General features: G+C 42.0%; 1 protein-coding gene across 1 annotated transcript; it reads right to left on the bottom strand.

Moving 5' to 3' along the window:
* Positions 1-2,244: 2,244 nt before the first annotated feature.
* LOC117245950 (sialoadhesin-like) lies at positions 2,245-6,768 on the bottom strand. Its single transcript, XM_033609581.2, has 6 exons — positions 6,741-6,768; positions 6,486-6,521; positions 4,113-4,376; positions 3,791-4,033; positions 3,503-3,715; positions 2,245-2,761 (listed from the first exon to the last, which is right to left on the bottom strand). The coding sequence occupies exons 1-6, from the start codon at positions 6,766-6,768 to the stop codon at positions 2,649-2,651; spliced, it is 897 nt and encodes a 298-aa protein (XP_033465472.2). The 3' UTR covers positions 2,245-2,648.
* Between the last annotated feature and the right edge of the window lie 11,954 nt (positions 6,769-18,722).

Here is an 18,722-nt window from a genome sequence, read left to right as displayed (position 1 = left end):
CTTCGAGTGTCTCATACTGACACGCTTGAAGAACAGCGTCCCCCCCTCCCTGGACCAACACCAGTTTGCCTACAGGGCAAACAGGTCGACTGAGGATGCAGTGTCACTAGCTCTCCACACTACCCTGACACACCTGGAGCAGAGGGACAGCTATGTGCGGATGCTATTCATTGATTATAGCTCCGTCTTTAACGCCACCAACTCCCCCGCCCACAAACTGGCCACCAAGCTGGACCTCCTGGGCCTCAACACACCTGAGCAGCTGGGTCCTCGACTTCCTCACCGGTTAACCACAGACCGTGCACATGGGGAGACAAGTCTCCTCCAGCATCACCCTGAGCATTGGTGCACCACAGGGCTGCGTGTTGAGCCCCTTCCTCTTCTCCCTCTACACACTCGACTGCAAACCCACCAATGAGGCCAACACCATCATAAAGTTTGCAGATGACACAATCGTAGTAGGCAGGATCACGTCAAACGACGAGGCTGCCTACAGGACAGAGGTTGCAAACCTGGTGAGCTGGAACTGTGAAAACAACTTGATCCTCAACGCAGCAAAGACAAAGGAGATGATCCTGGATTTCAGGAGGAGTCAGAAGTCCTTCACTCATCGCCCCATTAACATCAATGGCGAGGCAGTGGAAGTCGTGCAGAGCTTCAAGTACCTCCGAGTCAACATCAGCCACAACCTAAGCTGGACCGTCAATACCATGGTGACAGTCAAGAAAGGACACCAGAGGCTCCTCTTCCTGAGGTGCTTGAAGATGGCATGCCTCCCAAAATAGCTGCTAGTGAGCTTCTACAGGTCAGCCATTGAGTCAGTCCTTACGTACTGCATCTCAGCATGGTACTCTGGCTGCATAGGAAGGCTCTCCAGCGGATTATCAAGATTGCAGAGAGGATCATCGGCACCAAGCTCCGCAGACTACAGGACATCTACAGGACCCGCTGCATCCGGAGGGCCACGGGCATTATTACGGACATCACACACCCTGAACACTGCCTCTTCACCCCCCTGCCTTCTCGAAGGCGTTATAGGACATTGCAGGCCCGCACAACATTCTTGAACTCTGCCCCCCTCCCTCCACCCTCCTCCTTTCCAGGAGCCCCTCACCCATCTATCATTCTCTCTCTTTTTCTCTCTCTAGAGACACATGGTGCATTCACTGTCACACTGTGTAACATATGAATTACAGTCAACATCGCCCTCTGCTGGACTCAGAGTTACACTGCTTCTACTGTTCATCAATACATTTGGTAAAACTGTCCAACAACATTAGAGAGTGTTAAAATGATCACAGTAATTGAGCCCTCCTCAGTCTGCTGAGGGTTAATGAATGATCACCTGGGGACACTTGTTAGTCTGTTCCAATGTGTGTTCACTGAATGTCAGGAAGGACTCTTGCCTATGGAGGCGTCCTCCCAAGAAAGGATCCTTGACTTTGAGAAAAACCTGTTGTGCAGCTCAAGAATATCTTGCCAGTGCTTCTCTGAGAGAGACCCTGGCCAAAAATGTGATGTCAGCCTAGACTTACATTATGTGTAGGTATCAGTGGGCTGTATTTGCCATCAGTACAGAATATTATTTGCCATGTAGGTGGATGATGATGAATATGTCACGTGAACACTTTAAAGTAACACAAGTTGTTTCTGCTGCTGAAGTAAAGAGGAGTTAATGACTGATGACTTCTGACTGACTGAAATGTGTCATTTATAATAACAGTGTGTGGATTATTTTACTAATAAAATATGATCTGTTTTATCCTAGTTCTCATCACACAGGCGTCTCATGTTGCATGTTGCTGCAGTGATGAATCAGAGTGTAAATTAACAACACTGTCACTGTAACTGAAATAAACTTTGCATAAGTTAAAATCATGTGCTTAGTGTGTAAATGGTCTCTGTGTTTGTGGAAATAGAGCCCTGGAACAATGAACATATTCTACTGACCTATAACAGCACATAGACTCCTCTTTTAATATCTGAGACTCTGGACTTTCATTCATGGAAACTTTTGTCTTCAGTGATCTGACTGGTCGGAGGTCTCGGTGTTGACAGGCTGTGATCAGGTTAGCTGTTCAGCATCAGTTACCCTGGTAATTTATCCCAAGAGAACCAGTTTGTAGCACTGAAAACCTGAAGTTAACCCTGAATTACTTCCTAACTCCAAAACCTGCTTCATAGTTCAGGCCTCAGGTCTACCAGACAAAACCACATGATCGCATGAGAACAAAACACAGAGAGAAAAGATGCTCATCATTTTGTTTGATTTCATGTGAAGAGATTTAAAACTTGAAAAATCATGAACAACAGCACGACTCACAGCAGAATCTGAACAACTATCAGCTTTAATTTGGACCAAAAACATGTCAACTGGTTCGTCGACAGTAAACACATCAGGACATCTGTCCAGGGGCCTGAATCATGAGTCAGCTTTAACTGAGTCACCCTGAGTTCTCAGGCTCCACTGAACCTGACACACAGCTGCTCACATTAGAAGATTAGAAGAGAGAGTCAGAGATCTTGAGTTCAACATCATCTACAAGTCAAACTACAACATGTGGAGTTCCACAGGGAAGCGTTCTGGGTCCTCCACTGTTTCTCATCTACCAAGGACCTGAAACATTTTAGCTTCATTTCACATCAGTTCAGAAGTGGTGCTCCGTGGTGACAGCAGTGATGACATCATCATCGACATCATCCAGTCCCTCCTCAGCCTGGGTGGGCGGGGTTATCACCATGGAGACAGGCAGGTCATTTTCTACAGTCAGAGCAGGTTAGACAGAAAATGATCTATCAAACACCAGATGGCTCTAAATGTATATTTTGATGTTCGTATCAATAAATCAAATTTGTTCCTCTAAACACGTCAAATGTTCATTAAAAACAACAGAAAATGACTTTTTACCAAGAACATTTCCTACGTAATAAGATGTTTAATATTGGATGTAACCGTTTTATCAGTATCGGAGGAGAGACGGATGAAATAGTATTCGGTATACACTGTATTTGCCTTAATGTCCACTAGATGGTACACTGGGCTTAGAATTCAGTGTTTTAAACCTTGTTCCATTGTCCTTTATAGAAATCTCAGCTTTCCATGTTTGTGTTTAAGAATTATTTTGTATATAATTTATATTGATGAAAACACACAAGCTATGGTATGTTGTCCACCTTGTGTATGAAAATGAGAAGCTGTGGAGCAAGGGTTCCCAAACGTTTTCTTATTGAGGACCCAAAAATAATTAATTGAATTAAATGAAAACACCAACACTAAGCAGGTTCCACTGAGAGCTTTCCAAACTAAATGCCACTATATAATCAGATTTACCTCAGCTGCACATTAATACTTTAAAGTAACTCACATGAGTTTGAGCAATATGTCTCATGACCTCATTGTCATAAACTGTGTCCTGAGAGTCCATAAAAGCTGTTTCATGTTGCAGTAAGGTTGATTGATTGATTGATTGATTGATTGATTGATTGATTGATTGATTGATACCTGTGGGTCGTTGTCGGTACAAAGACACCATGATGAAAGTGGAGATGAAGTACGGACAGAACACCACCAGGTAATAGAGCACTCTGAACAAAAGGTGGAGGTGGTCTGAGTCGGAGGGTGGGGCTGCCGATGTGGGCGGGGCTGCCGATGTGGGCGTGGCTGCAGATGTGGGCGGGGTCAATGTAGGAGGTGGAGCTGTGGTTGTAGGTGTACCTGTAGAGAGAATCCCACCTGGTCAGGTGAATATCTGGATGAATGAACTGCTGAAATCAAAGGTAACCTCCTGACCTGTGACAGTGAGCCAGCTGGGTGGAGACTCTCCATGACCTGTGATGTCACACTTGTAGAGGCCTTCATCAGACCTGGTTACATGGCGGATGGTCATGTGACCTGCAGGCTCAGTCCTGATGAAGGAGCCATCTTTATAGAAAGCAGCTGGGAGGTTGGAGGACGTCTTTGTTTTACAGTGCAGAGTGACATCATGTCCCTCCATCACAGGGAGGACAGGACTCTGCAGGATCACTGATCCAACTCAACACAGAGACAAACTACAGCATTTCATCCATTTACACACAGCTTCATCAACACTGACTCCACAGTCTGATCTTACCAGTGACACTGATGTTGATGCTCTTACTGGTTGCTCCCTCTCTGGACTCACACCAGTAAACTCCACTGTCCCATGGGACGATGAAGACGATGTTACATGAAGAACCAGCTGATCTTCCCCAGTCAGCTCCACATTCTGCTCTGGTTTCATCGCTTGTGTTCCTCCTCAGAGTCCATCCAGCAGAGCTGTCGTCCTCCTCACAGCTCAGAGAGACAGACTGTCCTTCAAACATCTGAGAGCTGCTGGGACTCACAGTCAGAGAGGCTGCAGGGAGGAGGAGGGGATGTGATAGTTAGAAAATAAAATGATGATCTTTTACATTTTCAATTAAAGATTTGATATCTCCCTGAAGGTTCAAAATGGCAGCCATTACAGAGCAACACATCTTCATCATTTGAGCCAACATTTTTCTGCCCTATTACAATACCTACATGACACTCTTTAATACGCAGCAACCTTTCCCATTTCAGTTCCCCATCCTGAAAAGTAGCTGCTCCAGGAGCTTTCAGCCTCCTGGTAATAATCAAGGAAAATATAAAAGAAGGAAAGATGATGACATCAGTGACAGTGTTCAGTTCTGTTGGAGTCAAATCAAACTATAACACATCATATCTTTGTTGTTTCACCTTTGACTGAAAAATCCTTCCACCAGATTAAGAAACAGTGACACACATTAGGGTTTATAGTTTGATGTGACTCCAACAGAATTGAACACTGTCACTATCACATCCTCGTCCCTCCTCTCAGTCTCTTTGACCCACCCTGTGCTGTGTGGGTTTATTTCTCCATACATGGATGGCCGGTTGACAGACGCCCATCATCTCCCAAACAGAGTTTCAGACATCGGCGTCGCCAGACAGATTTTACTGGGGCACGTACCCCAGTAAAAATTTCACCAGTAAAAAATTCACTTCTGAGTTTTAACTCCACATAGCATACACAGTGCACACATGGCTATGGGCCCGAACGACGCATAGTGCGTCCAAATTCACACATGTTCTTCTCTATGGATTTTCTCCACGACCGTGCGTCATAGCGAGAAGCCACGCATAGCTTTCCTACAAGACCAAGCACTTGTCAGTAGTCCAATGTTTTTACAGCAAAAAAAACAGATAAATTTACACTAAAATGATGTATAACAGAGCTTTCATATAGTTCTGCACACACATTACTCTTGGATGGATTACTCCCGAACGCAGGCTCGCACAGAAATGCGACGCATATCACATGAAAGCAGAGCTTTCCAGTGATACCACACACATCATTGTGCTGTCATCCCATCACGCTACAAATCCAGATTAATTGTCTATAAAATAAAAACCTGACGAATTTCTTTACAACCCATTATACAGATCTTGTTATCAGTCACTTCATATAGTGAGGAATATCATATCTTACCACGTCTTAGGCTTACGTGTGTTTCTCCCTGTCTATCCACATTTGTAGTCCAGCTTTCAAGATGCAAATATCTCCATATTGTCCAGTTGACACTCCATCAAACTTTGTATGACAAGACCAGCCACTTCACCTTTGCGCACCCAGACAACTGCAGCCTAATTATGCATGCTGACAGGGCCGTAGTCACCATATACATTTAGGGGGACATGTGCCCCCCCCAATGCCCCAAATGTCCCCCCAATATATAACTGAAACTGAAAAACAAATATTATCTTGGAGGACATCATTGCACTTGGTTGACTATTTTTCAATGATCTTAGATGTAAATATTGCATGTTTCTTTCAGATAAAACACATTTTTGACTTGTGAATGAGTCAATGGAATTTCTTGCAATAATGAAAAAATACTGGCAATCATGTCCGCCTGGCACAAATCACATGTTTTGGACAAGTGACAGACTGTCCCAGCATCATGGTTCTTATATTGTTTTGTCACCAGAAAAATGGCTAAAAATATCTGGTTTTGTCGCCCAAAATTCGAAGTGCACAAGTAGTCCAAATGCATCAGTTCATTCAGGTGGTTAATCAAAGATCCAGTCAACAACATAATCTGATCTGATTGTATAGTTTAAAGCACTATTTAAGTTTATTTAAGCTTTTTTATTATAAATAAGTGCTAAAAAAAAATATGCTCGCGGGCTTTGCGCACGAGCATGCATTCTCTGTGCCCCAGCTGTGCCCCAGTACAGTCTTAAGTCTAGTGACGCCCCTGGTTTCAGACAGAATGCAAAATGTGAACATCTTTAATGTAGCTGTGAATAAATGAGGCCTCAGACTTCTAAATGACAAATTGCTCTCAAATCAACAAGTCTAAACTCTCACAATAACTCTTTGACACATTGTAAATCTCACACTACATCTTCTGTCTACAGAGACTCAGCCATGTTTCAGATGTGACAGAAGAAGTTTACTGACCTTGGTTTGTTGTGCAGCTCAGCAGTGAGGTCAGACCTGAAGACAAAGAACACTCAGGTTAGTATGACACTGTGATACAACGAGACCTTCGACACAACTGATGAACACATGAGTGCAGCAAAACAGAAAGATCTTTGTATCACATACTGATAAATACAGAGAGGAGGAGGAAACAGATGAGAACTATAGATTTCTCTTTGTTCTTGTATTTCTTTCAGTTTGATGATTTTAGAAACATAAACAGATGATACTTACAGAGCAGCAGCAGAGAGGTTTCCTCCATCCTGTTACTTGGTGAAATGAGATGTACGTGTTGATGAGAGGTGTGATCAGCTCATGGTCACATCAAGTAAAAACCTCCTCCTTCCTCTGTGGCAGGCAGTGTTGTAGTTTCATCTCTATACACTGTTAGATTTCTTTGTTCAGTCAGAATAAAACAGATTAATTCAGTTTTAAAATGAGGCACTGAGTCTCAACATGGAGTGAAGAGAGATGAAAATTAAAACTAAGCAGCGACTGAAACATCAATGTAAAAAACAACGTGACAGTAACACCTCACTAACACCAACTCTGGGTGTGTGTGTGTTCATTGTTGTGATTGCAGGAGGTGAAAGTTGAAGCAACAAAGATTAAAGACGTTTTTTTTAATCTGTTAGATTTATGACAAAATTACTTAATTTTTTTTTTTAGTTTAGTTTAGTTTAGTTTTTGGATGTTGGACAAAGAAAACAGAATACATTCATTTGAAAATATAAATGAAGAGAGAAAAAGAAAGAAAAAAGAAAATGCAAAAGGAAATACAAATCCTATCATGACGCCCTTTTTAGAAATCTCTGCTATTTTTTTTATAATTTTTTAGAGTCCATATGTCCGAAAAAGGGGATAGGGAGAAGCACTAAGCTTGTCATGCCCTACCCCTTGTTTATACCCCTGACCAGTTAATATTTAAAGTTAAATAAGCAGCATACTGACTTGATGATGATGTTCAAAGACACAGGCTGTATCTTCCTGTAGGTGGCCGCGGTTTAGTTGACAGGAAGTGGACCAGAGGTGGTTTTATATCTGCATGTGTGAAAGCTTCTGTCTGTTTTACCCACTGAGCTGTGAACATACAGAGTGTAGCTGCACGCTATCAAACTACTCATCAACAATCAGAATCAGGTCTGTTGCTAAGTAAGTTTTAACATACAAGGAATCTGCCTTGTTGTTTTGGAGCATGAAGATGAAAATAAGAAGATGAGCAGTAAAGATGTGCAGTAAAGTCAGGTGTAGTGTCTGTGGGGGCAGGATGAGAGTCTGTCAGAGGTCGTCCCAGGCCTTGTTCATGAGTCCAGCTGCACACAGGAAGAAACTGTTCTCATGCTGTGAGCTGTTGGTCCTGATGGACTGCAGCGTCCTACCACAGACGAGTGTTTCAGAGGGTTTGTGTCCGGGGTTGGAGGGGTCTCAGGGTCCTGGAGGTGTACAGGTCCTGGCGGGAGGGCAGAGTGCAGCCAGTCAGCTTCTCAGTGGAGTGAATGATAGTCTGCAGTCTGCTCTCGTCCTTGGCAGTGGCAGCAGCGTACGAGGCAGTGACTGGTGACGATGATGGACTCACAATGGACAGTTTGAAAAAAATCAAATCGATGCAGCAGAATTAGAGATGTGGTCTTTTTTTATTACACACGTTCTGCTTCCTTGTCAAAACCTGGTGCCTACATTACCCACAATGCAGTGGTAGCCTGGAGCCTGGAGCAGAGACGAGGAGCTACAGAGGTCTGGTAAGCTCACTTGTTGTTGTGGTATTAGATATGGACAACAAGAGCATAAATGACTGTGTTGATCTTTGGATTCAACAACAGCTGCTCCACATGTGTTCACAACAATAAACTCCTTTTAGATACAGACACAAAGTGTCAAGTCCAGTCAGTAACTTCAGGGAAATGACAACTACAGTCTCACTAATACACACAGGTGGAAATATCCTTCATCACAATCAACAACGTTCATCTCTGCCATTAGAAACTAACACAAGTGACCAGCTGCAGGAGAGAAACCACACGGCTGCTGCACCCACCTCCACAGAGGAAATGGAGGTTTTAACAGCTCTGAGACAAACATTCAAAGTGTTTGATGATGTCACATGACCAAGAGCTACCATGGGACAAACATCTCTTCAACGGCTCATCTGTTACCTTTGATTTCAGAGGTTCATTCATTCAGATATTCACTTGACCAGGTGGGATTCTGTCTACAGGTAGACCTAAAACCACAGCTCCTCCCACATCTGCAGTCCCAACCACAGACATAGCCATGCCCACACCTGCCTCCCTGGCCCCCTGACTCAGACCACCTTGTGTTCAGACTGCTCTGCCACCTGGTGGTGTTCTGTCCTTACTGCATCTCCACTTCCATCATGGTGTCTTTATATCGACAATGGCCCAAAGGTAACAATCAATCAATTGATGAGAGTTGTCTCTATCAGAATTCTTTATCAGCTGATCAGCTCACTCCAGTTCCCATTATCCGTTTTTGCAAGTCCACTCTTCATATATAAAACATCAGAGGTCATATCTGTCTTTATTTTACACAATGATATCATATTCACAATGTTTCTTCCTTTTCATCTTTCTGTCAGAGGGGGTCGCACTTTCTCATGTGTACATATTTTGTGTGTCAGAGCAGAGCTTCCGTGGAGGACTGCACATTTTCTTGTCAAGTTTGATTTTTATTTCTATTATTTTTTTGTTTAACCTTTATTTAACCAGGTTAGTCCCATTGTGATGGGGGATCTTTTTTTCAAGGGAGACCTGGCCAAGACAGCAGCGATACAGTCACATAGTTACAGTTTACACTAATTAGAAAAGCATTTACAAACACAGAGCAAACACTCACACAATCAGATTAAACATTTACAGACCGACAGCCTAGACTCTAGATTTCACTCTGTCTTTAAAATGAGTCCAAGGAATCAGTGTGTGTAAATGTAGTTCAGACTGAAGCTTGTTCCAAACATCAGGAGCTACAAACCTCAAAGATTTCTTTCCTAATTTCGTCCTTATCTTTGGAACAACCAGTTTTAAAATGTCCATCGAGCGGAGACTGTGACTTCCTCGTTTCCAGGTTAATAGTGAACTTAAGTTCGTAATGAATATCAGAGCCCCGTGATACACACTGTCCAACAGGAGAAGAGAATGAGCAGGTGCCTTCATATAAATGATGTCTCCGTAGTCAATTACAGGTAAAAATGTTGAGCCCACCAGTTTCCATTTTACATTAAAAGAGAAACAAGTCTTATTTCTGAAATAAAATCCCAATAAAAGCTTCGGCTTTTTAAAAACATACTGAATGTGCTCCTTAAAAGACAAGTGGTCATCAATTAAGAACCCTAAATATTTAAAAGAAGAGACCAACTCTATTTGTAACCTTTTTTTGTGACAATCATTTCTGATTGATTTGATCTTGCTATGTTAGAGGTAGTGAAGAACATGAGTTTTGTTTTCTCTGCGTTCAGAACAAGTTGCAGATGATCAAGTTGTTCCTGTACTCTGTCAAAAGCATGCTGAATCTTTTCAAAAGCCTTTGTTGGGGTGGGAGCTAGGGATGCACCGATCCGATATTAGGATCAGATATCAGTCGCAATATCAACATTATAGCTGGACCGGGTATCTGTAAAAGCAGCCGATCCGTAAGACTGATCCTTCCCCTTTAAATCTTTACGACACGGGCTACGTCACACGGCACGTGTGCCGCATGCCGTGAAAGTTGTGTGCCGCATGCCGCGAAAGCTGCGTGCCGCATGCCGCGAAAGCTGCGTGCCGCATGTCGTGAGAGTTGCAAGCCGTGAGAGTTGCGTGCAGCATGTCTCTAGAGTTGCATGCCGCATGCCACAAGAGTTGATTAGAGAGTGGCAAACACAAGCAACATGGAGCGAACGAAAGGGAGCTCAACGGCAGTTTGCATGTCTTGTGTTCATGTGTAAACCCCCCTCTGGCAGTGCAATAGACTGAAACAGCCTACTGAATCATACAGAAGAGGAGCTGCACATCAGAGGACTGTGCTGCCCTCTGCTGGCTTAAAGAAGAAACACAAAGATGGACAGTGGGATAGATGAGTTTTTAGCTCAGAATGCAGGAAAGGATGTAAGAGAAAAGAAATAACACCATGGTCTGAAAAATCAAACTGCAAAAATCAAACAGAATCTGTCTTTAATAGATAAACCTCAGAAATAAGTCACTAAACCAACTGGCACACACAGGAAGGGAGATTTCCTGTCCTTCTCTGCCTTTCTAGTGTACTACTATTTGTTTTAATATTTGGTTACTGTGTGTATGAATTCAAATAAACACAAGAAGTTTGTGCTCTAGAAAAGGATCAGCAGTCAGTGAATAACCTCCTAAGCCCTATGATAAGCTATTATGGCAAGGCTTAACTATACAGACCAGTGAGCAGTGATAACTAACATGTCTTTGGGGTCATCAGGTGGGAACCTCCTTTCACCAGTGTTTCATCTAGCTGGTCCCACGACACCTCCAGGAGGCTAGACAGTGATCTCTAGCGTCCCAGAGACACTCCCCTAATGCCAGGTCTCACTGCTCCCCACACCAACCCAATAACCTCCTTTACCTTACTTACACATGGCTTTCTCAGCCCAAACAGCACTGCCACCTTCAACAAACCCAGGCTCCATACATGCGAGCTCCAGTTAGAAACAGTGCTGATACTACCTTTCCTAGCACATTCACCATACTCTAAAGCCTGATTTATGGTCCTATGACGTACCTACATCGTTGCCGTGATGCCATCGTGAACCCTTCGAACTTCTCTGTCACTCCATTTTGTCGTGGTGCAATTCATCACCAGAGCGGTAGGGGGCTGCGTTGCTTTCCTGAATGGTTATCGTCATCTCTAGTTGATTCTTTGTTTAGCTTCTGGCTGAGCATAAATGGGCCTTAATACTGCAACATCTACATCGCAACAGAAGATGTTTAACGATGGCGGGGATGGCGCAATCTGGAAATACGGAACCAGAAATGCGTTGCTACCAAGCAAACCAATCACAGCCCTCTCGGTCTGTGCTGGGTCTGCATCGCCTCGACGTGTAGGGTGGTGCACGTCAGGCTACGCCGGGGGCTACGGCGAGCCTCCTGCATAGCCACGTACCCTACGACGTCGGTACGTTGTTGATTTAACGCAGGACCATAAATCAGGCTTAATTCACACACTACATAGCATAACTCCAATATAAGTTAAAGTTAAAGGAGATAGGTAAACTCACAGGATCAGCAAACACACTCATCTTGCAGCATGGTCTCAAACACTTAATGTCTGTTTATACTCATACACTTATATACACTTGTGTATGATTACTGGTTCTATGTTTGCCCAATTCAGTTTTGGCTGTAACATTTGTATTTCTTTCTAAGAGGATTGCATCCGAATTTACTTGAATCTCAATGCTGATGCATAAGTTATTGCTGCTGTTTAAATTTGTTTAGTCTTGTTATATTTTGTCTCAGGAAAGAAAGGTGTAGTCACACCCGATGCCTTTAGTATCTTCATCTTGTTAAGGTTTGTAGCTTCTTAAATCAACAATGACATCGGATCGGTAGTGGGTATCAACAGATATGTAATGCATCAGCATCGGTATCGGCACTGAAAAAGTCAGATAGGTGCATCCCTAGTGGAAGCAGAGCAGTAGATGACAGTGTCATCAGCATAGAAATGAAAAGTTGCATCTTTAATATTTTGTCCAATGCTGTTGATATATATGATAAACAACAAAGGGCCCAGGACTGAACCTTGTGGAACCCCTTTATACACTTGCAAAAAATTTGACTGAGAACTCCCGTGAGAACAGCCTGTGTTCAGTCTGTAAGATATTTAAACCATCCAACTGCTTGATTTGAAAAACCAATAGAAATAAGATGCTCAGTTAAGGTGGACTGGTCAACAGTATCAAAAGCTTTTGAGAGATTGAAGAACAAAGAATAACAGCATTGCTTGTAATTAAGAGCTTCTATAACATCATTCATAAACTTCTAGGCAGCAGTAGTTGTGCTATGATTTTTATGAAAACTGGACTGAGATGGTGACAGAATAGAGTTGGTAGCAATATAAAGCTTTTCTTGTTCACTGACCAGGGATTCCAGCACTTTTTCCAGAGCAGAAAGTTTCGAGATAGGCCTATAGTTATTTAAAATGGTTGGGTCACCCTCTTTTAGAGAGCTAACAAAAGCAGATTTCCAATCCTTGGAGATTTCATTTGATGATAAGGTTATTCAAAATATGACACAATGGGCCAGCTATGATATCAGATGCTAATTTTAAAAAGAGGGGCTCTAAGTTATCTGGTCTAGCTGGCTTTTCAGTATTTAGATCTTTTAGGGCCTTTTTACCTCCATTATGTTGAAGGAAATTAAGTTAAAAACTCGAGCATTTTTAATGGCCGTATCAGTAGTCAGTGATACTTTAGTTGATTTTTCAGACTTAAAAAAAAAACAGAAGAAATAAAATGATTGTTGAAATAATTTAACATTGTTTTGCTGGCAGTTTCTCTGAGAGGTTAATCTGGTTACAGTTAGCAGATAAAGACTTGATGGTCTTCCAAAATTTCTTTGGGTTTTTGAGGGATTCAGTGGTTGTGGACAAGAAAAAATTTGCTTTTGCTTTTTGCAGGAGAACGGTGAATTTATTCCTCAATTGTCTAAAATGAATCCAATCAGCTTCATTATAAGATTTGCGTGCCCTAGCCCATGCAATATTACATTTATGCAGTACATCTGCCAGGTCGGGTGTGAACCAGGGATTATTACATCTTTTGATTCGAAATTTACGGAGAGAGGCATGTTTATTTAGCCTGGTGAAACCATCCTGATCTTGCAAATTCATATTCTATTTCGCTCCGCAGATCAGTTTGGCCATGCAATCATTAAGGCGAATTCTGGCACCGGTTTGGGCTTACCGAGCCAATCACAACTGTTTATTATTTTGGGGCAGGTTATTTGAAATCACATCATCAGAACAGGAGGGACAAGGAGCGGAGTGAATGCATTTCTTAAACAACCAACATGGCTACTGATTTTGCAACTGCGATGGTAAATGTGTTGAACGAACTGGAATGTACATTTTCTTTAAAAGCAGAACAAACGGCTGCACTGAAAGCTTTTATTGGAAAAAAGGATGTGTTTGCCATCCTTCCTATGGGGTTTGGTAAAAGTTTAATTTACCAACTGGCTCCGTTGATTGGGAAAAAGATGGGACTCAGTGAAAACCCAGTGGCTATGTTTCTCTGCTAGTTGGTCTCGTGGAGGAGCAGGTCAGGGAAGTGACCAAGCTCACTCCTATGTCGACAAGTCGGTTGAAAAAGGATTTGTCCTTCCCTCTTTTGTCAAATACTAGAACAGTGTTTCTAATAACACCTTTTACTAACATATTTCTTTGGCAAAGATGACAACACTCTTTCCCAGACATCATCACAGCTCATCTCCGCTGCACACTGCACTTGCTGGACTGTTTACAGTGGCGTTGTGCTAGCCTACATCACACGTTTCATGTACTCTGATTGGTTTTCCGACTTTCCAATTGCATGAAAGGGCACTTTGAGTGACAGCCGTTGATACTGCCCCTCGGGAATAGAGGAAATGTACAGTCAGTGTCCAGGTCCATTCGCGTTTTGCGAATTGGGTCTGGCAATGCCAGGCTAATGTTTATTTACAAAACCAATTAAATTTTTACAAAAAGAATCCCAGGCGAATTCAATGTCGTCAAACAGAGCAGTTCTATCCCAATTAAAATTATACACATCATGCAAAAAGGCTTGCTCATCAAAAAGTTTCATATTTCATTTTTCCACATAACGAGGCTTACTTTTTGGAATCCTTGTGTCTCACACGACTGCTGTCACACAATAATCACTCACATCATAAGGGAAAACACCTGAAGCAACAAATTTAAATGGCATGGCAGATTTTTGAAGGCATTTGGCATTTGGGTCTTGTAGGTGAATTAATCAATTGAATGAGATTTAAAGAGGCACATTCTGCTTTCAAGGGGTCAGATGCACATCACATCACCGACCAAGAACAATTCATTATATTTCAGTTGGGACAGAATTTTGACGAGCGTTGACAGAGCGTTGATATGAGCAGATGGAGGCCTGTAACACCCCACATACATAATACAGTGATTTCTATTTCAAGAGCTAACACCTCCAGTTCTTCACGAACTGTCTCAGGTAGTACTACTTTAACATCATAGTTCTGCTTTACATACAGTATATAGCCACTCCACCACACATTGTTTGGGTCTGGATTTGTTTCAACATTCCCAGATAATAGGAGCAGTATTACAACTAAATATTTATGCTTAAAATGACAGCTGTTTAAGTCCACCATTAGACTGGAAGAGAATGTACTCACAATGGTGGAGTTTGCAGTAATGGTAAAATTCTTCCTCAAAACCATTAAAACAATAAGTGTGAAGGGACTCGTCAGTCATAAGCAGCCATTTTGATACATAATTAGTCACTTAAACCCTTGGCAGAGATGAAGTTAAAAGGGTAATTGTAATTTTTACCACACTGGCTTATGGTATGTGTGACTGAAGGAGGAAAAACATATGAAGGAGGTCCAGGTAGGAGAGCCAGGTGTAGAGGGTTAGCAGCTAGGTCCAGATAGGAGAATAGGTCCAGGTAGGAGAGCCAGGTGTCGGGCAGCACGCTAGCAGGCAAGACCTGTAGCTAGAGGTTAGCAGCCAAGGCCTGGTGCTGTACAGGTTGAGGTCTCAAATTAGTTCAGGGCTGGAATATGTCATCCAATGGTCCTGGATAACATGGAAAATGTTTATTTTGTGGCGTTTTACACATTCAGTTCCACACACATATATCAAATATTACACATCGTGGATTGACATTATCATCGGAGCAAATTTTATGCATTGCCCTTTGACTCTTCTTTATAACATTAGAGACACTGAACACATCAGAGAGACAGTGGTTTGTCGGGCCGTAAGAAAAGTGACTCTGGCTCTGAAAAGACTTTTGACTGATTTTGTGGATATAAACATGTTTCTGTATTTTCTAAGTCTATAGGCTACAATGCTAACGTTAGTCCGTGCCTCCTGTGCGCACCTGTGCATCCAAATCGCTTTAAAATAAGTTCACAGTCATGTGAAATGTTTATGAATGAGTTTAAATGAACTGTAAAGAATATCGTTATGTTGAGCGAAATTACAGTGTGTAGCATTTGGTGTAAAACACAATGATCGATGATAGTATCACAAGTTAATCTGAGCAGATCACATGTTCCCACAGTGAGCTGCTCCACACTACACGCCAACACGTGTGACTGTGTGTGTAACTCACAGGCTGTGTTGGAAGCACAGACAGCTCACAGGTCCACTTGATATGGAATTAATAATGATACATGATAAAGACTGATGACAGGAACATTTTGTAACCGACTTACTGACATTTAGGCTACAGCTTTGTAAACAGGCATTAACAGAGACACCTTGCCCAGTCCATTGTGATCGATAATTCAACATACAGTGAAAGGGCGTCGTGGCTTAGTGGATAGCGCAGGCGCCCCAGGAACAAAGCCATCGCTGCAGCAAGCTGGGCTCGACCCCAGCCTCAGTCCCCCTGTATGTTATGTGTCTCACACTTTAATCTCTCCTCTCACAACATTATACACAATTCACTTATTCATATAAATTAGACACGACTGTCACATCTTAGCTACGAGGACAACACTTGGCCTGCTATTATTATTCTCTTGCCCCGATTGGTTTAGTTTAGCCTACTACACTCGTGCGTATTATTGTCCTCGCTAAAAACAATAGTTACCTGTCATGTCTAATTTGTATTAATGAGTATTAGTGAATTGTGTAAAATATCTTTATAAGGAGAGAGATAAAAGTGTGTAGCCCTCAATATCTATGATTTAACTGAGACAGATGTTGAATCACAAGTTAATCTGAGCGCATCACAATTTGCCACAGCAGAGTGTGAGCTGGGTGGAAACAGCTCAGACTGTGTTTCACTTATGGCTGTATGTAACATTAGCCTGCGTATAAAGTTCTCAGACACTATGTTAGTGATGTTACAAATATAAGACTGACCATAGAAACATGGTGCCTTTATTGACATTTTATGAGCCGATATTTATTATATTTATTAACCTTGCCACTTTTTCTATTTATTGATTCCTGATTCCACTTTATTCCTAGCATCTTTGTAGGCTATTCTTATTCTACGTGTTTATTGTATGTGTTGTGTTCACATGTTGTTGTGCTGGGCTGCTCAAACCAATTTCCCCGTGTGGGATTAATAAAGTTGTCTGAGTCTGAGTCTAAAAGATTTATCCGGCGCTCGCCATGTTTTGAACAGTAATCGATACTTCGTCATGATAGTCCTCTCTGTAGGTGTCCTGAGATGTGCATCACAACCACAGCCTCACACAAACATCTGCCAAACAGTTCATTTAAAACTTTGTGGGATTTATTACATATTTTATATATCTTTACAGTAAGTTGAATTGTGACGACAAGGGACTGGGCAACGTTTTTTTTGTTGTTTTTTTTTCTTTAACTTTATTAAACAAAGTCTGACATTACATTAAAAGCTTTCAATATAAAAAGACAGTGTTTTTTTAAAGTTTGCTATCTCATTCATATAAACTAAGAACAGTGGGTGGCTCTTCATGAATCTGCATCTGTGGATAAATTGTTTTGCAATAATAATGAAACTGTTATACATTATTTCCCGTTTTTTTGTTTTGTATTATGACTCCATACTTAATGTCCTTGTATTCCAGCTTGGGCGATTGATTGATTGTCCTTTTCAGATATCCAGTCTTGGAAAGCTTCCCAAAACACTCTGGTGTAGGTACAGTTAAAAAACAAGTGTTCTAACGGCTCAATGTCAGCGTCACAAAAAGTACAGTTGTTTTTGTCGATGTTAAATCTTTGTCCCAGAAACACGTTACAAGGATAGATATCATTTAAGGTTTTAAAATGTGTTTCTTTAGCTTTTGGTGATATGGGTAGAGTGAGGTATCCGGGGGACTGGGCAACGTAGGTGTCTTGCATGTTTACAAAGCTGTAGCCTAAATGTCAGTAAGTCGGTTACAAAATGTTCCTGTCATCAGTCTTTATCATGTATCATTATTAATTCCATATCAAGTGGACCTGTGAGCTGTCTGCGCTTCCAACACAGCCTGTGAGTTACACACACGTGTTGGCGTGTAGTGTGGAGCAGCTCACTGTGGGAACATGTGATCTGCTCAGATTGACTTGTGATACTATCATCGATCATCGTGTTTTACACCAAATGCTACACACTTTAATTTCGCTCAACACAGCGATATTCTTTACAGTTCATTTAAACTCATTCATAAACATTTCACATGACTGTGAACTCATTTTAAAGCGATTTGTATGCACAGGTGCGCACAGGAGGCACGGACTAACGTTAGCATTGTAGCCTATAGACTTATATTGTGTGACTATAACATATCAACCCGCTCACATTTTGGATGCATTCAGGTTTTATTATTGTGAAGCGTTTGCTGAATGTCACAGGGCTGCTGCACACAGAGACACGCCTGTGACTGTCTCTGAGCAGCTTCAGTTTCATGACACATCATGATCTTTATCACACAAACAGAAAGCTGGAAAGAAGCCAACTCACAGGAACAGACCACTGTGGGTCATTTACACTGCACATGAGTGTTTTCTCTTCTCACAGCTCTGTGTGTTTCTGCTCCATCACATGTCAGAGGGAACATGTGACTGCACCACATTATGAAGGAGTCACTTTGGTCTCTGGCTCATTGTGACCAACATTTCTCACTCATTTCACTGTTTTTACAAACCAAACAATCAGTCCATTAATGGAGGAAATAATCAGCACATTCATACACAATGAACATGATCATGACTTCATGTGTTATAAGAAATAAACTTCAGCACAGCTCACACTGATTCGTCACACTGACTCTTATTTACACGACAAACTGGACTGACTGGAGGACCAGAGACGTCTAAACATGTTAATGTGATAGACACAAAATGATGACATCAGTTTCCACCTTCACAGACGACTGTTGTTTACTGTTGGACTCTGTCAGGTTCTCTGGTTCTAGATGGAGTTTTAATCACCTTCCTGTTCTTGGTCACGAACACTGTGTAAGAGAGAAGCTGAGGTCAGTCAGACCGACACTGAAGAGGAGTGAAACCACCTCCTGTCTCAGAGTG

Source organism: Epinephelus lanceolatus, chromosome 22 (assembly GCF_041903045.1).
Source record: "Epinephelus lanceolatus isolate andai-2023 chromosome 22, ASM4190304v1, whole genome shotgun sequence".
Taxonomy (NCBI): Eukaryota; Metazoa; Chordata; class Actinopteri; order Perciformes; family Serranidae; genus Epinephelus; species Epinephelus lanceolatus.
The sequence above is the reverse complement of the archived record's forward strand: the minus strand, read 5'-3'. Positions and strand labels throughout refer to the sequence as shown.